Raw genomic sequence first — 25305 nt, 5'->3', positions numbered from 1 at the left:
ATTGTCCAAATTTCCTCAAACTTTCACTGATGTGTTCTACTAATATTGCTGCATTCTCTCAATCCTTGGGATGTACTAGTATATTATGAAGGTCGACTTGTCCTTTAAAGCCATTTGGGATGCACTTAAACACTGCCCTCTGCAGGTGGCTAAGCAGGTTGTTGTTGCCTTGTTGATATTTTGTGTGGCATCGAAGTTGGGCAGACTTTGTGTGCTCTGCAAGGTTCAAGCTATCAAGGTAACATCTAACGTGTTATATACGTTTTTATTGATACTGCGATACTTCTTAGTTGCTTTGGTAAGCGTTACCTAATTGACGATGTGTAAAGTATCTTATGACGAACTTGTGATATTAGTTTATATCTGATCTGAAAAATTTGTCGACGATTGATTCTGCGGAAATGTGGTCCCATACGTTGAGGTACATGTAAGTGCGTAGTGCAGTGTAAATCTTTTAGCAGTTAGTTTGTCGTCGTAGAAAGCATTTGTTTGTTGATATTAGATATCATGACACAAACGTGGACGCATCAATTAGCATAAATGATCATCATTATACCCAGAATCTATATTTACAAAGTAACTGTAGCACTCGTACTGGATCTGTTATTTAGAAAAGTAGATCACTCTATCAGTATCAGGATCACTCGGAAATGCTTTATTCTAACAGTTATTAGCTCTTCTGTGTTGGTTTGTGCATTGTGTTGTGATCAGTGATGTGTTGAGTCTGGAGGAGAGGCTGGAGTCGTGGAGACAGAGAAAGTGGTACAATGCCACGATGACTAAACGGTTAGCCTTCCTGGATGTTATTAAAAGTAAGCTCAATTAATTAGCAAGTCTAGACCACAACATAATTTCAAACGTGAGATTGGAACTAATTTTAATGTCAGTACCGGGTATACTATTAAGCCTCTAATTTTAGAATAGATCTAGATAAACATTAAATTCTATACCAAAATATGTTTTGGTGCTCTGGCTCTACCTCTGCATATAACATTGTCATTACTGACACTGTGTTTCTTTAATGACTAAAGCAGTGCTTTTATTAAGCAAAATATCAAAAATAAATATTCTCTGAGTCTGAACATTACACATTATTGGTGCTAATCATGTTCAACATCAGTGCTGTAGTTTTCCAATTCAAGTATTAATTATCTCAACTTTGATTTGTATCTATAAATAGAACAACGTCCTTTTCTTTCAGATGAAAATATTGCTGTCATGATGCAGTTTCAGAAAATATGCTTTCTGAAGTGTTGAATGCAAAGTGAATTGGATATGTCAAGCATGACACCAAGACGAAGGCAAATCAAAGACTGGGACATTGACTTGTTTATGGTGTAAGAAGCTAACAGCCCTCAAGCCATCATGGGCACGGGGAGCTCATTCCCCAACGATGGCGATGACGACGACCAGCCTGGTGTCATCAAGCGCATTCCGATCGAGATGAAACCGCGGCGGACCCTCGGCAGTGCCCTCCGCTCCGTCGGGTCCTTTGGGCGTCGGCCCAAGGGCATGAGCCTCCGGTCTTCCCTGTCGGTGGAGCTGGAGAGCACGGAGGTGGAGAAGTTGCGGCGGGACTTTGAGATGTTCAAGATTGGCAAGCAGAATGAGATGAGCGACCTGCTGAAGAAAGAGAAGAAACTGGAGTCAGAGAATAGACGACTGCGTGCAGAGTTACAGGTATCCCTGGGCTGTGAATCTATAGTTTTGACCTCAGCAATTCATATTTGTGACAGTGCATCACAAAACCAACAAAAAGTCACACCCCTTGATTTAACGTGAAGACTCAAAAAAAAAGGTGAAATGGGTCAACCAAGTCAATCTTGATTTTGTCATATTTTCTGAAAGAGCCATCCTTCTACATTATTCTTTACTTTGGGATCATAACATGAATGGGAAAGTGTGTTTTCAGCAGTTTTTCTACAACCCTTTTTGGGGGGAGAGTAGAATGATCAGGTATGTTAGCACGGCTTGGTAAAGATTATAAAAGCACTTGAATAGACCCTGTATTTCAGTTCCTCTTTTCTCAGTTTACACTTTGCCAGAGTGTGTGATTTCTTTCCAGTCTTTAGATAGGGTAGAGAGTCCATTTCAATTAGGTTATACATCATTTTAAAGCTTAGAGTCTGCTCTTTCAGAATCTGCCCTCAACTAAAAATCCATGTCTGGTGACTTTTTGTTGGTTTTGTGATGCAGGGTCACATTTGAAGTCAGCATTGTAGATTTTACTAATATTACACCATTGTTTTCTAGAGTTTATCTTTGAGTTTACAGATCTATGCTGGCTCTTGAAGAATATTCAGCCTGTTTAGCCTTCGTGGTCAATTCTTTCTTTCTCTGACTCTGGTCAAGAATTTACTCTGAACAATGGTCCATGAAAATTGGAATCATGTCTTGGAATAAAAGAAGCATGAACATGTCATGTCAATAAAGCACTTAGTCTGTCAGTAAACCTGTCCAATTCTCATGATTCATAATATTTTTGACACATATTGGCAGTTTGTATGTCACAAAACCTCCCAACAAAATACTGTGTGTGTGAATAAGATTGTGGTAATAAAGTTAAGGCTTCCAGTTGTAAGAGCGAATATTCAATGTCGTTTGATGTTAAAGGTGTGATCTTCTGCTGTACATGCATGATATGTACTTTTTGTCAACACTTCGGTGATTATAGTCTACATTAGATGTAACTGACATGATTTTCATTGTGTTCTTGAAGTGTCATGAAGAACTGTACAATGAAATGATACAGGCACAATACATCTGAAACATGTTTGATGTTTAACTCTCACACAGGCCCTACAGAAAACTTGCAACAAGTTACGACTGGAAAGGGACATGGCCCTTGATGCAGAGTACCAGGCCCTGGAAAGAGCCGCAACATTCGAGCATGACAGGAACAAAGTACAGAGACAGTTCAAGGTTAGGATTCGGAACAGAAATCTGCCATTCTGTTTTGTTGAGATGTAATCACTGTTGGCTCTATCTGTTAACCACCTAAATGTAGTCTAATAGACAACTACTACCAATATGTCTTCAAGAACTCTATGTATTGTAGATTGACGTACAGTACCGGTACTCAGTGCGTTATGTCAGTGATATGATCTTGTAGCTATCTCTGTGACCAGTGGCTGCTACATGTACATTATAGAGATGGCTGATAGTAGTCTGCAGATAATACTAATATCAGTGTAATTTAGTAATGATGCTAAAGATACAGTCTCAGTCCCAAACTACAATGTAAATTGTAGGCATCCCAAGAGGAGATTGAAATCATTGACCATACCACTGTGGTAGGAACAACATATCTACTGAAGACTAGACCAACTGACACATGTCGAGCTACTTTGAAAATTCTAAGACCTTGGAAAAGATAATGTCATTAGTCATACAGGTTTTTTTTTCATTCTTGTGGTATAAATCATAAAAGTTTTGAGTCCTGATTGCTAATCAGAATGGAGCCGAACTCATGATCTTTTCCTAATGCTTACTTTATGTTTCCAAGTCATGTAAAAGTTGTGATTTTTAGATCCTTGGTATGATTTCTTATTCAAAGCAATGAACATACTGAAGAGAAAATATTTCACTTGTTCTTTCTGAAATGAAGAATGTTTCATTTGATGCGAACTTTACCTAGATTGTGATTCATTCACCTTTGAAGGAAAGTATCATATGAAACATACTATGTATATGGTGCAACTTTAGGTGAAGAGTGTGATGATTGCTTTCTCTCCTTACAGCTGTTCCGTGAGAGCAAGGAGAGTGAGATTAGAGACCTGCTGCGAATCCGCCAGGACATGGAGGCACCCGTGCTCTGGGCCAAGCCGGGGGAGATTCCACCAGAAGACGCAGGATTGCACAACGGCGCTGGGGATCAAGGTATGCTCCCCTTCTCCATGTCAGACGGAGTAGACTGATTGACTTTGTGGGGACACAGGCAAACGAAGGGTTTTGTCACAAAATGAGCCAACTCAATTCTTGTTAAGTTAAGCAATTTGCCAATAGAGCTGCTAAAAAAAACACACAAAGAAAATGATAAGAAAATATCTAATATTTTGAATTATACATTCAAGAATATTCCTTGCTAATTTTACAGGTGAGGTATCATTGTATCCCCCGAACGGAGTTCGGAGGATACTATGGATTTGTTGTATCCCCCGAACAGAGTTCAGAGGATTTGGCCTTGTTGCGCCGCTGCCGCGTCCGCTGCAGAGATTTTCTTGTGAGCGCTCTACTGGCTGCAGTTCTTCTTAGGTCACCTTCAAATTTGGCATGAAGGTGTATTGTGGTAAAACAAAGACGCCTATTGTTTTTGGTGATGGCGCCCTCGCTTGTTCCGTCTTTATACGTGAAAAGGTAAATTTAAAAGGGTCTGCTTGTGTGTGCGACGCTGGCCTTTTTTGTTGACCGATTTTTATGCCTCCGCAACGAAGTGGCCGGAGGCATTATGTTTTCGGGTCGTCCGTCCGTCCGTCCGTCCCGTTTTGTTTTTGTCGATATCTCAAGAACCGTGTGGTAGTTTTTACATCAAACTTGGTATATCCTTGGGGGATAATACTTTGTGTGGATTTTAGGGTCACAGGGTCAAAGGTCAAAGGTCACAGGTTATTTTGTGAAAAACAAAATTGAAATTTCATGTTTTTATCCATATCTCGCAAATGGTTCAAGGTATCTTCATGGAACTTAGTATATATGCTTGTACCGATGGGCAGTGATTATCTAGGGAAGTTGGGGGTCATGGGTCAAAGGTCAGGGGTCAAAGGTCAAGGTCAACTCCTCAAAATATCACTACTTTCCTTATATTTATGCAATGAATGAAGGTTTTTTTTTTTAACTTGATGTATACATGTATTACCCAATATATATTCTGTGGGAAGTTTCTTGCCAAAAGTCAAAGGTCAAAGGTCAAGTGAAAGTGCTGAATTGCACTTTTTCCTCCATATCTCAAAAGTAACTCAAGGTATCATCATGAAACTTACATATTTATGCTTGTTCAACCTAACAGTGATTCTCTTTGGAACTGTGAGGTCAAAGGTCAAAGGCCAGGTTTAGATAATGCTATTTATTTTCCCATTTGATACTGAAATTATACTTTTTCTCAATACCTTGAAAAATTACTCAATGCATAAACTTATAAAAGGGTCAAAAGTCAAGTAAAAATCATCAGTTCCCCAAATGCCTGCACTCTGACATTTTAATCATTCATCCAATTGAACCTAGTTCTAGGAAAGTGAACATTCAACACATTTGTGTCAAACCTGTCATTTTGATATTTTGCCAATTGTTTGAAACTGTCATCACACATTGTCAAGACATTGTACTATAGACCTATTAGGAGAACCATGCATTATGGCGGAGGCATATCAGTCGCCGTAGCGATATATCTAGTTTTTCAATTTGGTATGTAAATGTATGATAGTCAAATCTATACACCTATACCTATTGATAATGCTGCCCTCACTGTTCCACCTTTTACAGGGTCAAAATTTGCCAAAGTACTTATTTATGCAATAACTTGATTGTTACTCAACGGATTTTATTCAGACTTGTTATAGAGGTGTATGGGTGGTCATTCTACATAAAGTTTGTGGTGACGGCGCCCTCAGTGTTCCAACTTGGATGCCATGTCACATTTCTTGTGTGCGCTCTATCAGCCACATTTCTTATCAGATTTTCTTCAAATTTGGCAAAAAGGTGCATTATTAGTGAAATGAAGATGCCTATTGTTTTGGTGGTGGCGCCCTCGCTTGTTCCGTCTTTATACACAAAACGGTAAATATTTCAGGGTCTGCTTGTTTGCACGATCCTGGCTGTGTTTCTTGACTGATTTTTTTTTCCAAATTTGGTATGTAAACATATTATAGTCAAATCTAGACACCTTTACATACAGCCCCCACTGTTCCACCTTTTACAGGGTCAAAGGTCATCCTGATCAAGACAAAATTTACAGTTTAGCCTTAAAAAATCATCAAAATGGGGTATGGGAGGGGGGGGGGGGGGGGTGGGTTCGGGGGATACATTTGCTAGATCGGGTCCCCCGGCCGAGTGCTCTAGTTTGTGAGGGGTTTTATTTTACTCTAATAATGGACTTTTTTTTTTTTAATGTTTAAAAATGGCACTTAGCCAATTTTGCAATGGAAACTCTTCAGATATTCATGTTAGATTTAAAAAAAAAGAATGAATCTGATTTTCTATGCCCTCACCCGTTCCAAGTGAGTGTCGGTAAACAAGAGAATGGAAATTAAACCTAAAAAAAAACCACAAAAAACAAACAAACAACAGAGACGAAGAACAGCACAGTCCAAATCTCCTCCCACGTGTATAAAGTAACACTGATATAACTACCAGGATAATTTTAGTCTGAATTAGATGATTGGGTAAATGCATGAGATCTCACACTATAGTGACATTCTGAATGCTCCTGATTACAGTGTTTTATATAATTAGATGCCAATAATCTAAAGGTATTTGCTTTGCTGCCAGTGCTGTTCTTGGCAAATGATTTGCAAAAAATATGTGGATGTGTTACAGTACTTGCAGAGACTCCAGCTCTCCCATTTTCGGCAGGAGATCTCCCGCCGAAAACCCATTTTTGCAAAATCTCCCGTTTTCCCGCTTGAGATTTAATTTCTCCCGCCCTGGCTCTGTGTCTCCAGTTGGAAAGGATTTCTTTCTTATTGCTATTGTATGTTTAAAAAAAAAAAGCCTTAGATAGCACCAGAGAGCATCTAGAACCCTAGGAACTTCGCGCTTCGCACACATCAACTTGGAGTCTCCCGTTTGCTAGGGGTTTCAGGCGGGAGAATCTCCAGATCAGAAGGTGCTTTGGGTTGGAGTCTCTGTACTTGTACAGAAAGGGCTACTGCCATATACATGTGCACTTGTCATTCCTTGATAATGATTGCAAACTATGTAAACTTGTTGCAACATCTTCTATGTGAAGGCAATCCTGGTGACTGGTGGACAGCGCTGGAAAGTGAGCCCTCGCTTGGCAGCATGTCGCAGCTCCAGCCGCTGTGGAACCGTGACGCAGCTCTCTATGCCTACGATGCTGACGGCACTTCAAGCAGTGATGGACGAGGTGAGTGTGATCAAACATGAATCTCCAAAACTTCTGATGGATCAAGATCATATTTGTCTCAAAGATACTTTATACGTCATATTCTTAGGGAATCTAATTTTTCACGAATGAAGATGTCGGGGTTATTAACTTCATGATCATGGAGTAATGAACAGAGAAATGTACCTTTGCAAGGTACATTCGTGTCCAGATCAGAGTTTGATGATTTCCTATGTTGTTAATTATTAGTGGAAAAATGAGCATAGAAAATGGGATTCCATTTTGTTAGATCCATGAATAGTACCCGACTTGCAAAGTCACAAAAATGAAAATATGTGAAATATATGGCGTATTTAGTATCTTACTCATTTTGAAGGTTCACAGTAGTTATGCGTGAAAATTGTTTACTTTCTTCTTGAAATATCTTTAGGAGTGCATGCTTTGTCAGTCATGTCAAGAATACTAATATTTGGCTCATGGTGTAAGTGAATTTAGGGGATAGGTGCTAGAATTACTCTGTATTACAAAGTGTCTCATTTCATGTAAGGTTTTTGCTAATAACCATACTTTTTTTTGGAGATGGGGGAGGGAGAGGAGTTTCACAACACAAAAAAAGATAAGAAAAAAAAATGGGAAGAATCATACAATGTGTTCCAAAACCTTTAACTGAATGCAGATATAATCATCTGACTATTCAATCCTTGGCATGAAGTTCAATAAAGGAAACATACAGACTTTCAGTTATAGTCCCTTCACCTTCCACCAAGGTTCATACCATGAGAGGAACAAACACTGAGATTGTTATTCCACATATCCTTTTTGAGTTGGATACATTTTATTGAAGCCCACAAAAAGACTGGAGACTTCTGCTGTGGAAGATAGTTCTTAAATGTATCACTTATCCTTCTTCAAGACTTTTGTTTGTGTCTCTTTTTCAGGTGAGATGGGTGGTATTGCTTCATCGGCACTGAACCAGATGCTAAGCAGCCTGTCTACGCCCGCTCAGTTCAATGTGATAAGAGTCTACATCTGTGCTCCCCAAGACATGCAGGAAGAGGCTTCAATACTGCAAAAGGTAGTGACAGTCTTGTTGTTGTTGTTGTTGTTGTTGTTGTTGTTGTTGTTGTTGTTGTTGTTGTTGTTGTTGTTGTTGTTGTTGCTGAAAGTATACATGTGGTGGCGATGATGCATCAGAGGGCACTATTGACAGATACTGTATGTCTGCACAATGTTTGGGATTTTGACCTTTATCAGCTCATCATGGGTTGTTAGATTTGACAATGTTGCCTTCTGGTATGAGAAGACAATGATACAGGCATAAATAGAATGAAACTCAGTGACATTATAAACATAGAAATTTTTGAAGATAACTCTGTATACAGAAATCTGGCTATAGTGTGTAAAATGGAGCACTGTTTCACATACACTGTGTGCATTTTTCGTGCATATGTAGTTATTCTTTTCATCAGCATTATTATTGTCTTAATAGTCAGGATTATCATCATTGTTATACCATGGCAATTGATAAATTTGTACAGGACTACACCAGTCAGCTAAGGACCATTGGTGACAAGGAGGGTCGCTTTGTGCTGTTGGTTCACCTGACCTTTGACCCCGAGTCAGCGGCGACGTCCCTCCTGGACGAGGACCTTGTGAGGATGCACGCCGTGCGACAAAAGGAAGTGGAAAACTGCACCGTCTTTGTTAACTTCCTGGGTCAAACCATCGACAGGTTAGTAAGAGGTTGCTCACAATGGTTGTTGATGTTCACAATGGCACCTCGGATTCATCCAGGCAGTGTGATGAGATTGATAAATTGTTGAATGTGTTGCGGTGTTTGATATCACTGGGAGAGTTTCACACTTGTATGCATGCAAAAATTCTGGAATAAGTTTTTCCTGTGTCTAGCATTGTTCCTCCATGGATCGATGCTGGCTTACATTGGTTAGAATAGGTAAAGAGAGTCACAAGCAAGTTAAAGCGGAACAGTGTGACAATCAAATGATTTTTTTTTTTCTAATGTATAGTGCACTCCCGTTATAACATACACAGTTATAACAAGATGTCAGTTACAACAAAATAAAAAATCAGACCACAACATTGTCAGCCCTATGTTTTTTGTTGTTTATTTGTTTGGTTATAACGACATTTCGATATCGGGAATCCACTGTACACTGTATTCACTGAGCCAGCTTCCCAGTGCACATGATCATTCTTCACTTTCAACAATTCTTGCAAAAAAAAAAGAGTAAAAAGCAGGTGAACTGAGATTATAAGATCATTCAGTTCACATGTTTGGCAGCATTACAGCTCAGTGAGAAAAAAACAAAAACAACTGATTACTGTGACCTGCAAGTTGGAGCTGATTTTATTGTGAAGCACTTCATTTCCAGAAATGACACAACATTTTAGCAGTTTGTGATGTAATGAAGGATTTTTTTATTTTTTTCCAGGGACAGCTCTTCGAAGATGATACAGATTTTCATCAGGTACAACCTGTCACATTCATGACATCCCTCACTGTAAATTCTTTGTTCTCATTTTTCTCAACAACAACAACAACAAAAACTTTAAAAAAATGCAGGTTTACTGTTGAGGAAGTGGAACTTGGTCATTTACATGAGCCTGGATCGAAGCCAGCCATCTTCTGCTTCAGCAAAAACAAACAGAGGTTGGTCTCAGGAATTGACTCATACCTTAATTATAGTAACGATGGTAATAATGACGATCGTGATCATGGTTATAATGGTGATGGTGGTGGTGGTGGTGGTGGTAATGATGATGATGATGATGATGGTAACGTTGATAATATTGTTGCTAATGAAGATGATGATGATAGAGAAGAAATTGATAATGATAGTTATGATAATGATAAGGAAAAAAAAAATAAGGTAGAAGACAAAAGAAGGAGAAAACAATAGCATGAAAATGAAGAAGAATGTTGATGATAAGGATTTTAGTGATAATGATAGTAATACCAGCAAGGAAGGTGAACAAAAATAGTGTCTGCCAGTACAGCTTAGAATCCATTACATCTGAAAAAAGCCAGCTAAATATGAATATGATGCTTGTTATGCACATCTTAATATATAAAGAGTGTAATGAAACAGAAAAAAAATAATTGCGTGCTTTTAGTTTTGCTCCTGCTACTGCCGTACTGCTGGAAGTGAATGGAATTTCTGTGGTAAATGATTTCTCCATGTTTTCTCTTCATAGGTCGGCACATTTTGAGGAGGGTTCTGAGGAACTGAAGATGCGGATCAGAAACAGCGGGAGTGCCAAAATAATTGAAGATGGCGACAGCCCAAAGGACAGGGTGGATCGAGTCTACCGAGAGCTAGAGAAAATCATCAAACTGGTGAGAAAATTATAGTTTCTATCTTCAGTCCATTTGCATCTTATAGAAGTACTTATCTTGTCAAATTACTGTCCTGATGACCTCCAAAATATGCAAAGAGATCCTTAAGTTAATGTGTCCCTTTTGCAACCCTGAAATTAGATTCCTTTCATGAGCTGGTATATTGCATATGTACATGTAGATATTTCAGACCTTTCCTCAGAACAATAAAACTGGAATCTTCTTTAAATGATGGAAGGGGAATAAACACTTCAGATTTCCTTTGATTTATTCAACCCCGAAAAAATTCCCACCGGTATAAAAGGGGAGTGCATTCTCAAGTGACATGGAGTTACGAAGCAGTTTGTCATTTCTGTTTTTCACAACTCTGAGGTGTGTCACTGTAAGCTATATGCACGTAGTTGGGACACATTTTTCTTCAATCATGTGAAATTTTGTTACGTTTGTAAAAGGGATATATGACCTTTCACTATGAGGGGAAAGATTTTGGAGATATCTTTAAAAATATCTTTAACCTCAACTGTCACTATCATCACCAACAGGAGCTGGGTATCGAAGGCCCCCCGCAATCCTCCGACACTGATGACGACTCGGGGTTTCCCAGCGAGCTGGATGAGAGCACGGAGGAGCGATGCGGGGGACTCCAGTGGGATATCCACGGAGACGGAGAGCAGCAAGAGATTCTGGCCAACATCGCTGGTGGAGGCACGTGTGCCTTGGCCTTTGAAAAGGTATGATACGCCCCCCTCTTTGAATCAAGACTTGCTGCAAAGGCTGTGGATCACTAGCCACTAATATTGTGTCCATGCAGACAGTGATTCATGTTTTATGTGAATCCATCCTCAAAAATCGTGTGCTAGTGTGTATCGGAAAGTGTCACATCAAAGAAATATTGACTGTTGTGAGAGGCATATTGGACTACAAGGTATATGAGCTAAGCAGGGTCTTAGCAAGGTTGTAAACTCTCTTCACGCCCATATTGTTAGTCTTGACTTGAATACAGCAGTGCTCAATCTTCTTATCATGCTGTAGTCTTTCTGTAAGTTGTCAAACATTGATACTCATGCAGTGATCTTGTTATCTGGTGGGTGGAAGAACAAAACCAAGTTTTGCATAGTGCTGAAAGAGTGGGTCTGTTTCTCAGTCAGTCATATCCAGTCAAAATAAATGCCAGTGATGCTCCATCTAATATGTTGTTCCAATCTGTTTGCTTTCTCACATACATTTGTGTTGTCTCTGAATTTTGTGAAATCCAGGGCCGGCGGAGCGTTTAAAAAAGTGGGGGGCACTTCAGGGTTTCATGAGCTAACAAGCAAAAAAAAAAAAAAAAAAAAAGGTCCTCAGCTCATCTCTCCCCTTCCACTTCCGGGTTTCGTTGACTGACAAGCAAAAAAAAAAGGGTGTCTTCAGCGAAAAAACATAACCTTACCGTGCTCACACTTCAAGATCTCTATCTATTTCTTTTTAGTGCCACTTACGTACTTACCGGGTTAAAAAAAGGTGGGGGGGGGGGGGCCCAAAGTGATGAAACCTTATGTAATCCTTTGTATCCTTTGTATGGTGCACAAAAAGTGTGGGGGGCCCACGAGCACTTCTGGACCCCTCCCCCCGGTTCCGCCGGCCGTGAAATCAACGATTCCAGATAATTCATATTCCACATTACAAACCCTGAAGGTACATGAGTGTGTGCATGGGTTTCTGCATGCTCGCTTGTAAATGTCTGTGTTTATGTGCCCAGCAAGCAGTGAGACATAGTAAAAGTAGTAGTAATACCATCAGCAAAAGTAGAATAGATTTGGTAAGTTTTCTTAAAGTGTTGTTGTTTCAGACTTGGGGGACAATAATGACGATGGTAGTAACAAATTGTACCTATTCATTTCACAAGAAATTGTCCAGACAACTGAGGTATGGTATTTCTCAACCTTTCTGACTGCAGCACTACGAGTGTATGAGTGAGCATGTGAGTGCGGCCGGACCACTCCCGCCCCTGCTGGTCAGCGGAGATGCCGGGAGCGGGAAGTCCCTGCTCCTGGCACGATGGGTCCAGCTGCGGCAGAAGAGCGTGCCCTCAGGTCTGGTCCTCTACCACTTCGTGGGGGCACCAAACTCCTCCAGCGCCAATGCTGTCACCATGATACGCAGGATGACTGCACAGGTATATATGCCGAAAATGAGCGATTCAGTGCTGCTGTGAGACTGTAAAGATAGTCAGAGTTGATGGCTACTTTGACCTATGTGTCCCCTTGGCCAGGAGCAGGCATTATACTGGGATTGGTCAAGTTTAATGTTTATATACACCAACCCCCCCCCCCCCCCCCACCCTGAAAACAAAAAGAAAAGAAAGAAAGCAATAGTGATTTACCTCTTATAAGGGTAAGGATGTGGTGTTAGGCTGGCTAGAGCTTTCCATAAACTGAAGGCAAAGTGTCTTTATTTATTCTTTTTTGATAGGTGTAAACAATCATACATTATAAGAGTGCATATAGCATCATGACAAACATTACTTTGAAAAAATTTCTGTCTTCTTGTGTAAGCTGTACCTGTTGTCAGACAACAGGTACAGCTTACACACGAGCAACTATTTGTGTTTTGTGTGTGTGCACATGCGACAAGCTTGTGCAGGAGAGATATTCAGGTCATGGTTTACCACGGACATACCATATACTGTAAAATGTTGCATAGAACACAGCCTATGTCGCCGTTTCCTTCGCTTTGTTGACTGTGTGTTCCTGAGTTGAACAATAAAGAAGTATTGGGTGCACAACCTGCAGAATCTCAGGTCTCTATACCTGGTAGAAAATCATATCATATGTGCTCCTTTATTCTCAATCCTATGCTCCCCATTTGCTGTGCAGTTGATGCAGCAGGTATCCACACCACCCGCCTTGACTTGTGAGCCCTCACGGCTGGTGGAAGAGTTCCCCAAGTGGCTGGAGAAAGTCTCCACCAGGCTGGCCGGGGGAATCACCATCATCATCGACTCACTCGACAATCTTCAGGTGAGTGCATCACTTCTTGCAATGCAGGATTGTTTCATTCTTTCACCCGTTGAGGACGGACTGATTTTGCCACAACACGCATTTCTTATAGACACCTGTCCAAGTATACTAGGGACTCGTCCTCAACAGGACAAGTGTTTTTTTTTTCCCCTTCCTGTTCTACAGTTATTCATTTTCCATCTTGTTAGTGTTTTTTGTTGTTGTGTTTTTGGTGGGAGATGAATTGTCACAATATGTATCAATTTGTCTGATTTTAGACTGAAACTATGGTTTGTTTGTGTTGCATTAAGTGAAGTATTTCATGTGGAAGTTCACCTTAGTTACATAGACTTTGATGTTAGGAATATTCCATTGTCTCTCTCTGAAAGTGTATGGATCAATTTGCTTGTCCCTTTCAACACAAGTTACAAGTGTACCACCACTCTGGTACATTGTACAAAATTTTGCCTTTTTGCCTTTTCATGCAGTGTCAGCAGTTATTAGAAATTTGTTGTGCATAATGCACAATGTGAACAGTTTTGAGGGATTCCTCGGGAAACATCTGTACGTTCACATAATTGTATTCACTGCTACACACAAACCAACACAGCTTCATGTCTTTGTTCACATTCTTTCTCTCATGTTTTTTATGATACACAGAACAGAGAAACTCACCTAGGCTGGTTGCTAGACCCTCTTCCTGTTGACACCAGAGTTATTGCCTCGGCCAATCCTGAGAATTGTTTGCCTGCCTGGAAGTGAGTCTAACTCTTCTCTGTTATATTGTTTTACTTACATGCTACTCATAGGTCATGTGAATGTTTCAGAACATATTTGTCTGTGCTATGTTTGTAGGCTGAACTCCCGACAACCTTGTGTTTGTTTTAACTAATCATTGCGGTAATGTTAGATGAAGAGTCGATTTCACCAGTAATCTGCATTCAAGGTTTGTAGGAATTTTCATGTAATATCCACTAAATATTTTTCCAAGATCAATGCAATTTCATTATAATTTATTAGATTTATTCTGCAGTGATTTCTTTGAGAATGAACAGGCCCAACTCTCAAGCTTAGGTTTCTTGGGGTTTCCTTGTGATCATGTGGCATATGCATAGCTACAGTGATAATTCTAGTGTGCCGAGTCAGGCTAGGGCATTATCTGTTGACAAATTCTTTAATTCAAATTCAAATTCTTTAATTTTGATTTTTTAAAAATTTTCTCATTCCCTCGAGGTGACCAGCTTTGTGAGATTTAACCCTAACTAGGCCGGGGGGGGGGCCTCGGAGGCCCCCCCCCTCGACATTCCGCGCGATGTATCGCAATCGCAAAAAGCTATCGCCGCGACGTTTCATTACTTTTTTTTTTGAGTCTCCCGCATCTTTTGACACCAAATTTGCGACGCCCGGGCGCGCGGTTCCGAAGTTACGCATAAATATGTACATGCATGTCAGACCCAAAATTGCTCAAAAACGTTAATTCGTGTACAATTTCAATACAAACTGTGCTTACAGGCAAATTTCATAAAAGCATGATTATTTGGGTGTTTTATTGATTAAAATCAATGAATAACATATTTTCTTGTTCGGAGCGATGTCGCGGACAAATTTCATCGAAAAAACAATGAAAAACATAAAGTCGAAAACAAAGAAATACATAAGAAATTCCAAAAAACAATAAAATACTTAAAAATTTTTTCTGATATCACAATTTTTTTCATTACATTTGCTAAGGACACTAAAAAGAGTATTTACACAAAAAATGTGCCTGTTTTGAGCTTTATTTTGTGATTTATACCAAATAGTCTGATTTTATGCATCATCATGCATAAATTAGCATAATTTAGCATAAATGATGATTTTTTGAAAAAATAACTTCATGGTATTTTAGATTACATCATAGGCAATGTGTGTGCCAATTTTCGTCACGATCGCGCGGTCGACGGCCGAGATCTGGAGGGGGGGCCTGGGAGACCCCCCCCGGCTCTATCAACTACCTAAATAGCCTGGCCTAGTTAGGGTTAAGTTAAAGGACAAGTTCACCTTCATAAACATAAGGATTGAGAAAATGCAACAATATTAGTAGAACACATCAGTGAAAGTTTGAGGAAAATTGGACAATCGATGCAAAAGTTATGAATTTTTAAAATTTTTGTGTTGGAACCGCTGGATGAGGAGACTACTACAGCTTGTGAGTCATATGCGTACAACAGGATAAAGAAAATGTAAAGAAAATTCAACATATTTTCACTTTTTTCGCATAATAAAAGAGCACTTGACTTGTCTCTTTCTAAAAGCAGGGGGAATAATATTACCCCTAACATATGTCGGTAACGAGTCAAGGGAATGTGTACTTTTTTCAAAAGATGGAATTTTGTGAAATTCTCTTTATATTTTCCTTATATTGTTGTACGCATGTGACATCTAAGTTATTCATACACTGCAGTAGTCTTCTCATCCAGCGGTTACTACACAAAAACTTCAAAAATTCATAACTTTTGAACGGGTTGTCCGATTTTCCTCAAACTTTCAATGACGTGTTCTCCTAATATTGCTACATTCTCTCAATCCTTATGTTTATGAGGGTGAACTTGTCCTTTAAGGTTGTCCAAGTTGTCATGGATGCACAACCTCTTCGCGGCAGAGGGTAGAGGGATGCAGATTTGAAAAGCAGACAACATCTCCTCTAGTATTAAAGTTGATGGGAATGTACCACATAACCCATGTTGTGTTTGTTTGCTTGTTTGTTTTATTCCCCCCCCCCCCTCCCTGCCCCATAGGTCATGGCCAACCATTCACCTGGAGCCCCTCTCGCCAGCCCACTCCAAGGACCTCGTTCACGCCCTCTGCCAATCCAGTGGCCTCCCCCTGGCTCCGGAGCAAGAGGCGCTGGTGGTTGCCCACTGCCGCACCCCGCAGACCCGCCTGCCCCTCTACATCACCCTCCTAGTGGATGAGCTCGCCCACAGCGACCGGTCAATGCCGATCAGTGAGAAGCTGGTGGCTGGATGCCTTGATCATGTGGACACTGTGTCACTCTACCAGTATGTGTTGGAGTCCCTGGAGACGGACCATGAAGACTCAAGGTGTAGGGGACTCGTCAAGAAGGTATCAAACTCTCTCGTGAAGTCAACAGTGATGATGATGGTGATGGTGATGATGATGGTGATGATGATGGTGATGATGATGGTGATGACGTTGATGATGATGATGTTGATGTTGATGATGACGATGACGAGCAGGAGGATGTCGATGATGATTATGATGATGTCAATGATGATGATAATGATGACGATGATGATGGTAATGATAATGTGAACAGCAGAAATGGTAATGATGAATTACCAATGATATTGAATCTAATGAAAATGACGAAGATTTGGATTATGCAGGGTTGACAATGATCCTGGTAGTGATGATGAGAACAGTGGTACTATTGATGGTGAGTGCGCTCTGTGGTTACCATTGATTGATAGAAACCATTGTTATAATGATGATGATGATAATGATGAAAAACCATGAAGATCATTACTGTCACTTTAAAAAGGTTAGTGTTGACTATCAAAGGAGGGATTATAGCAGTAGATGCATAATTTTGATGATGGAAATGGAATTGCCAGTGATGATAAGATGAAAGGCCAGAAACATTGATGATAGTAATCATGTGTACATGTATTCACTATATGTACCAACCAAGCATTGCTAGATATCCAAGTACTTTTACTAAATACAAGTATCAGGGTCTTGTACGTAAGTTATCTTCTATTGTTGATGTTGCAATTGTGAGTTTTACTTAAAACAGGATCAGCTGTGCAATTGATCATGTAATCGTTATTGTGCGTTGACCTTGGGAAAAGCGTGTAGACCTGACCACATCCCGACAAGGGTCCAAACTTGCTTTCTGGGACACATGACAAGTGTTTAAACAATGAGAGTGATGGTCTCCCACCTCAACGACTTCTCCTCAGGTGTGCCTGCTTGTGTATGCAGCAAGGAACGGCATTGCGGAGTCCGAACTGTTTGACCTCATCCCCGACCTGACCTGGAACCAATGGGCACCTCTCTGTCATGACCTCATTGACCGACATGTCATGACCTTCAAGGCAGGGGTCATCACCTTCGCCCATGAACAGGTAAGGGAAGACAGCATGGTGTTTGGGGCGTATTTAGGTTATCAATACTACACATTTAAAGGGATCGTATAGTTTTGGTTGAGACCTAATTTCATGTTTCTAACATTTTTGGTGAGATAATGAGAAACCTCTTATGAAATATGAAAGAGCATGTAATTCTATGAGGAATTCAACATTTATTTGATGAAAATTGGTTTTGAAATGGCTGAGATATCCAAAAAAAGAGCGATTCTAATAAAGTGTTGGACCCACACTTTATTACGATCGCTTTGTTTTACTTTGTTTTTGGATGTTTCAGTCCTTGACATTCCAAACCCGATTTTCATCAAATAAACTTTTAACATGGCATGTTCTGTACTATATCATAAGTGTTTTCTTGGTATCTCGCAAAAAGTTAAAAGCCCAATTCTCATCTCCACCAATACTGTACTATCCCTTTAACCTTTAATACTGGATGGAAATCGCTTCATGGAATCCTCCCTTAATCAAATGAAATATGATAGATTTGTGGGTTAAGTAAGATAAGGGCGGTAAGTTTGCCATAACCTATGGTGTTAATGGCACCTTAACACCCTTATCTTTCTCGATAGACGAATTGGTTCTACATGTATGTCAATTCTGTGAATCTATTTACCAAGAATTTACTGTTACTAATGTGACAGTTAATATTTAATGTTTTTATTCACTGTGTATGTATGTTTTCTGTGGCAGATATGTTTGCTCTCCAAATATATAAACTTGATAACTGCTATCAACAATATCCATTTCCTCATGTAGACTTTTTTGTCAGTCGTGTTGATAAAAACATGCCTTGATGAAATAATGTTGTGGCATGATGCACCATGAGGAATTAAAGTGTAACTGTGTAATTCTGTTGCAGCAGTGTCTTTACTTTTTCCCGCAGCAATTATGTGGAAATATGATGATGCATCTACAGCACTCTTATGCTGTTCTCTAGATCTACGATGTATGGCACCCTGTAAAGCAAAATGGGCATAGATTTAATAAACATGAAACACAGCTGGGAATACAATTACGATCCATGAATTGTGCAAGCGTGTGTCACCTCCAAATATCACTTGTGTTTGTTTTCTAGGCCCGAAAAGCTGTGCAGCTGAGTCACTGCACAGAGCAGCACAACGAGCGAGAGCTGCAAGCCGTGGGGAACAAACTCATCCACTACTTCAAGAAACTTCTCAAGTGAGTTAAGTCTGGAAATACTCACAATTCAAGAGGAAACTTCAGACTCTGTTGAGCTGTACTTTAAAGAACAGAGGGAGTCAAATAGATGGAGCAGCAATTTATGAGAGATACTGTGATGGCGTTACAATATCGCCACATCTAAGTTGCGAAAATTATTGTGGTCGAAAGCTTTATTCCATGGATACACGAAACTGAGCAAATGAATTGGGGTTCCATCTCATATTTTCATTCATAGTATATTTTGGGTCAGTTTCAATATTTGTTTGAGTTTTTATATTTGTCTAATTTCAATGGAGCATTCAGTAATCTGTAACTCAATTAATTAAAGTCATAATGATGGGTCATTTTGATTGCCAGCTCACTGGATAGCATATATATACCCATTAGTTGTTGGAAAGAGCAACAGATCATTACTCAATAAACCGCCCATATCTATACTTCCATTTAGTATTCAGTATGATTTTGTATTGATTTTGTTTTTTTTTTTGTGCATAAGTGCATATTTATCTGTGTAGTTATCATCTCAACTCCCCATAACAGACCTGGCTCGGTGACAGTCCGTCTAACGGAGGAGCTGCCCTACCTTATCCAGGTCTCCGGGAACAGTAGCCGCCTACAGGAGACCTTGAGTAACCTCTGCGTCTTCCGCATTATGTACTCCAGGGGGCGCTGTTCGGAACTCCTCGCCTACTGGCAGGGGATGGGCATTGACCGGCAAGCGATGACCAACATCTACTTTGCCACCATCAAGAAGGTGGAAGAAAGTAAGCTGGGATGATCTTCCAAAGGCGTTTGTAGTCCACAAATACTCTTATGAGAGTGGCATGCGTCAAGGAGAAAGTTAGATTGTGCAAAGTTAGGAAAAGAGTAGCTATTGATAGGTGGGAATATTCTGAATATTCACACAGATGGTACAAATATTACATCACTAGGTGATCAAGAACTCTTTGTATTGTGTGTTGCAACCTACAGCCACCTCTTTGAAGCAATGCTCTTGTTTGTTGTCATCATTGTTCTTCTCTTCTCCAACTCATCATTTTGATGCAGTGGACTCCTGTTACAACGAAGTCCTCGGTACTGGCAGTTTTCTTTCATTATATCGAAACTTCGTGAATAAACAATAAAAAAACAAAGAGTGGATTATGTTGCTGTCTGAATTTTTACTTCGTTGTAAACGTAATTTGCTATAACCGTGTACGTTATAACAGGAGTGCACTGTATTGTTGGTGTTAGTGTAGCTGATGTTTTTATTATTACTGGTACATTTAGTATTAGTATCAAAATAATGATGTTATTGCTGATGAGCATTGTTGTTATTATCATTATTATTTTTTATTGTCATAATTATCGTCATCATCGTTATCATCATCGTAGTTGTCATCATCATCAACATTGTTATTGTTATTTACTTGAATCGTCCTCGCCCATTTCTCTCTCAACAGATATTGGAGGCCACATCACCCTGCCACTGATTGCTGACATGTATGAGATGTTAGGGAGATTTGTGAAGGATCTGGGACTTCTCAACCAGGTGATGGGACATTATAAAAGAGATGTTCAAAGTTGATACGGCACCACGTATAATATTAGTTGAAATGAACCTCTAGAGGTGCATGTCACTGGCCTTAAGTAATGATGCAGTTGGATGATGCAGTGAGATACGTGATGAACTTTCTCATTTTTGTTTCTCAAACCCAAGTACCCAGTCTGATAGTATCTTTGGATGCTAAGGTGTGATACCATGCTACATCTGGATCCGATATTCATCGGGTGAGAATAAGAAGGGCGTTAAGTTGCCGCTAAAGCCATAGTGTTTGAGGGAACATAACGCCCTTCTCATTCTCACCCGATGATTTATATCTAATGGAAATAATGTTTCTCTTTCTGTTATTGTGATTAAGGCACATGTATCTAAGTTTCTTTGATTCATCGTATCATGAAAGGAATAGTATCAGTGAAGCTTAAGTTCTGCTTGTTCATTGTACTCTGTAGCTACCTTCAGTTACTGTATACACCACATTTTAATAGTGTGTCTAAAATTTTGTGAATCCGGACTTCCCAACGATTCTGCGAGTGGTTAAATTCGTGATTGTGGAGTCCTGTACTGAACAGAGAATTGTATATGCATAATTTCATTCATATCAGGATCAGAGTCAATATTTTCGCATGCCTTGAACTTCGCGAATAGCACCTTACTCGTTCGCAAAACTGAAAACCTCATGAAATATTCGGCGTATACAGTATCTGTATTCCAAACTGAACTGTTGAAGCAAATGCATAACTTCCATCTTGCTGTTCTGCCATCGCACAGGCCGTTGGGTCGGTTCAGAGGGCGCTGGAGATCCGCGAGTCCATCGACCCGGACCACGTGAGCGTGGCGCAGTGCTTCCACCTGCTGGGTGCTATCCACGGACAGGGGGGCAAGTTTGGCTCGGCGGAGGCCTACTACCAGCAGGCCCTCATGATCAGCGAGAATGCTCTGGGCAAGGGCCACCTGGGAGTGGCCAAGGTCCTGGATTCGTTGGTCGTCATCTTCCGCAAGCAGAACAAGTATGTAGCACATCCCCTCCCCTCCCCCTTGACCCTTGAGTTTTGCCACTGAAGTGCTTCATTAGAAAACTGATAACTGATTATCATTAAGGAATAGCAAGGTGGCTTTAGTGAAGTAGTTCTCTTCAAATAATACAATAAAACCATTATTTGTGCCCCTCCCCCTGCATCCCTATCAGTACATGTTATACTGTATGCATGCATGTTAAGTGTAACAACACACGAAAATAACAACGCGCGAATTAAGTACCTGAAGCAATACAGGAACTAAAAGAGAACAGTTTTGAATGAACATGCTGTACATTCAGTCAAACTAATTTTCTCCCATCTTTCACACCAGGCACTCACTGGCAGATCCCCTCCAAAAGCGGGCGCACGCCATCAGGAAGCAGGCGCAGACGCAGCTGTCCACCCACCAGGCGAGGGCGCTGTCTGCCCTGCGCCGTCGCACACTGCAAATGGAGCAGCTCACGCAGGGGGCGGAGTCTGCCGACCTGGCGCGGACCCTGAATGAGCTGGGCATGCTGTACTACCTGCAGAAGGATTGTGGGTGAGCAGTCTGTGTATACCGAGAGCTAATGTGTCACCCTTCTGAAGAAAGAATGCATCAAGTTGTGATGTGTGAAAGTTTAGAAATAATCTAGAGGATGATGATGATGATGTTAATGATAATGGTAATGACATTCAGAATTATAATAGTAATGATGATGATTATGGTAATGATAAAGAATCACAAGCATATTCATAATGATAATGATGCACAATCATAATCATGAAGATAACAACAATAATGGTAATTCTTGTGAAGATGTTGACCATCGCGGTGAATACTATGACGATAGGGGAACAAATTAATCACTTGTCTCACGAAGAAAATCATAGTGAGGTGTACGACGTTTCGCTCGCTTCTGCTGAGCTTGCAAGCAAGATGAGGTACCGTTTTGAACAAAGTGAATTTTGTGGTCCTGATGTGCTGTTTCTGTCTCATTCATGACAACATACCAAATACTGTGTTCAGGTTACTCATTAACCTCATCGAACTGAATTGAATGAAAACGTTTTGAAAGAGTATGTCAAAGTCCACTGACAGTGAGTGCGGATGGATATGAAAGAGGTTCTTATCTCACAGTTGAAAGGAACATTGATAATGAGAGTGACTTTCATATTTCCATGTTTGCCGCAGCGCTGCAGAGAGCTACTTCAGACGGGCCCTGGCCATGCGCGAGTCTGTGCTGGGACCGAGTCATGTGGACGTGGCCCAGAGCCTCCACAGTCTGGCCACCCTGCACACCGACCGGGACGAGACAGCCCTGGCCGAGGAGCTGTACGAGAGGGCGCTTTCCATCCGGGGCGCTTCCATGCCACAGGACCACCCATTGGTGCTGGCGACAGCCAGAAGTCTGGCTGTTCTATACCGGAAACAGGTGGGCACCTCTCTCATGGCACCCCTCGTCCCTTCCCTACAGTTTAAATGTTAGGTTGGCCCCACCCTAACACTAGGCTTTACCCCTATTATTACCGTTGGTGGTGGTGTTGTGCAAATAATGTCAGTGGTCATTCATTGGTGTTGAAGTGGACAATATTGCTGTTTGTCCTGGTGTAGCCATCAAACACTCCTTTTCAAATTTTATCCAATTTTTCCAAGAGATGGTATTGTGTACTTGTAATATCGAAGACTAAATTGGGTGGAATTTCTGATTGAATTTGCCGCGAGTCTAGTCATGGGAAACGAGAATATTTGTTCAGCTCTCTCTTCTCAGGTTGTTTTTTTCTTCTTTTTTTTTTTTTTTTTAGGCTTCAGATACCACGTTAGTGAGGTTGGCTGGACTTTTGTCTCTTATGGTGTATGCACTATGCAAGTACATGTATCTCCTTCCTTTAGGAATCTTCTGTATGTAAGCTGATTGGGAGTTACATTCTCTGTGTGAGCAGATAGGCCATCTGAGAGAAAACAAACATAATGAGACACAAAGTTGGATGATCAGTTTCCTTACATGGTGAAAAAAAACATTTCTAAACAATGAAGACAGCTTGTTACAGCTTCAAAGCAAGTAGGATTACGAAAATGGGTGATATCGTTTTTGTTGTTTTGATGGTTTGAAATTTGTAGTTATTTGAATCTTCGCTGACTGCTAACTGGTCTGTTGCTATGGAAATGTTGGCAACCTTGTGACTATTGTGTTCAGCTGACATGTGTGATCTTTGCATTGCTGATGTCACTTTCTGTCTTTAAATCATGTGATCCATTAAAGGGCAAGTTTGACAAGGCTGAGCCCCTGTACCTACAAGCAGTGGAATCCAAGGAGAGGAAGCTTGGCGGGAACCATCCCAGTCTGGCCACAGCTCTCGTCAATCTGGCTGTACTCAGGTGCCAACAGGTAGATATGAGATTTGATCACCATTCTGTATAGAAGAACACTTGGATCATTGCATAACTAATACTGATATGATAAAAACTCCACCGTACACATTTGATACAGAGATCTCACCCAGTGATAATGCCAACAGGCAACTTTAGTGTGTGGCTGCCTGGCCTGCGAAAGATGAAATACTGTAAAACCAGGATTATTTGCATGCATTTTGATTTTGCAAATTTTGCGAGAGCCAAGATTCGTGAAATGAAAATAAACATGAAATCTTCCTGTCTCAACTATATGCATTGAATGCCAGTGGCAACTCACAAAAATTTTATGCTGTGAAAAAGGTCGTAGGCTCGAATTTGCAAAAATTTCATGCTGGAAAATATCTTGCTTTAAAATATTGTGATTTTAGGCATCACTCTGCCCCTGCATGATTGGAGCAGTGTTTACCCTTTCTATATATGAAGAGCTCATTTGCAAAGGGGGTTAGATCCATTTTTGACGAAAATTGAGTTATTAGCATCACTGCACAGAAAATCATTTGAGTTAGCTACAGTGAAAATGTCAAATCCAGACAAACATTTGAATAGAAATTATAGCAAAATTAAATTTTGATCTTCCATACACTTGTGTACAAATTCTCACAAACAAACCAGTTTTTCTCTAAAGTACTAAAAGTGGATCTAACCCCTTTTGCAAATAAACTCCTCATATATATATATATGCAAAAACATCTCACAAAAATGTCTGTGACCTCCTCATTTGCAAAAATAGCTGAAGATGAAAATAAAAGTTTATACAGTAAACTTCTTCATTCATGTGATTAACAAAGAAAATTGAAGCTTACTGTATAATAGTCTGTAGCAGTGAATATAATCACCAAGTTCTGATCGAGTCTTGTGTTTCATTTGTAATAAAAAAACAAAACGAAACAGGGTAAGCATGACGAGGCTTCTCCGCTGTACGAGGGCGCCCTACGGATCTACGAGGAGCACTTTGGGCCGAACCACCCTCGCGTGGCGGACACGCTGCGCAATCTGGCCGTGCTGCGCTACGAGCAGGGCGACTTCCAGGAAGCGGCCGTGCTCTACAAGCGGGCCAACGAGATCAAGGAAATGGAGAGCTACGGGAGCAAGCCAATGTCGAGGCGGTCGTCGAGTGCCGGCTCCACCATGCTGAAGCTGGCATCGCAGGTCTATGCCACCTCGAGGTAGCACACAGAGGCCTTGTCTCCAGCTCAGTTGCCGATACAAATGCCAACTATATGAGGATGCAGAGTTCTATAGGCTGGGAATTTCATTGGTAGTCTAAATTTTAAAAGTTCATTGATTTTGCAAATTTCCATCAGTGTAAATGTGTCCAACATATACTGTTTAAGCTGTTTTTCAATCATGTATAGATATTTTCGTGAATGAGGAGGTCTTGGACATTTTTGCAAGATGTTGTTTTCGCAAATTGAAACCGAGACGATCGAAGTGTGCTATTACCCTAGCACATGGTGACATTTTCGCAGTGATTTGCAATATTCACAAAAATAACAGCTTATACAGTATCTGTAATTTGGAGGATTGTTGGTGACATGATATTCAATAAGTACTCCATTCAACGCGCCGTGCAATTTTGGTTCTATTTTTGCGTGCAACTTGGTTCGATTTTTTCGTTCTAT

The 25305-nt window shown here is 40.4% G+C and overlaps 1 protein-coding gene across 1 annotated transcript; it reads left to right on the top strand.

Annotated features, from left to right (window-relative positions):
- Window positions 1–1188: 1188 nt before the first annotated feature.
- Window positions 1189–24902, top strand: LOC139743910 (nephrocystin-3-like). Its single transcript, XM_071654376.1, has 22 exons — window positions 1189–1680; window positions 2797–2922; window positions 3741–3879; window positions 6944–7081; window positions 7999–8135; window positions 8599–8792; window positions 9645–9731; window positions 10277–10418; window positions 10961–11149; window positions 12355–12573; window positions 13274–13417; window positions 14057–14154; window positions 16174–16501; window positions 17362–17526; window positions 18623–18726; window positions 19270–19493; window positions 20172–20260; window positions 21041–21279; window positions 21620–21829; window positions 22463–22703; window positions 23532–23657; window positions 24575–24902. The coding sequence occupies exons 1-22, from the start codon at window positions 1366–1368 to the stop codon at window positions 24851–24853; spliced, it is 3933 nt and encodes a 1310-aa protein (XP_071510477.1). The 5' UTR covers window positions 1189–1365; the 3' UTR covers window positions 24854–24902.
- The last annotated feature ends 403 nt before the right edge of the window (window positions 24903–25305 follow it).

Source organism: Diadema antillarum, unplaced genomic scaffold (assembly GCF_040938485.1).
Source record: "Diadema antillarum isolate AM-2024a unplaced genomic scaffold, OU_Dant_1.0 seq00001121_RagTag, whole genome shotgun sequence".
Classification (NCBI taxonomy): domain Eukaryota; kingdom Metazoa; phylum Echinodermata; class Echinoidea; order Diadematoida; family Diadematidae; genus Diadema; species Diadema antillarum.
This window is presented reverse-complemented; position numbering and strand designations above follow the sequence as displayed.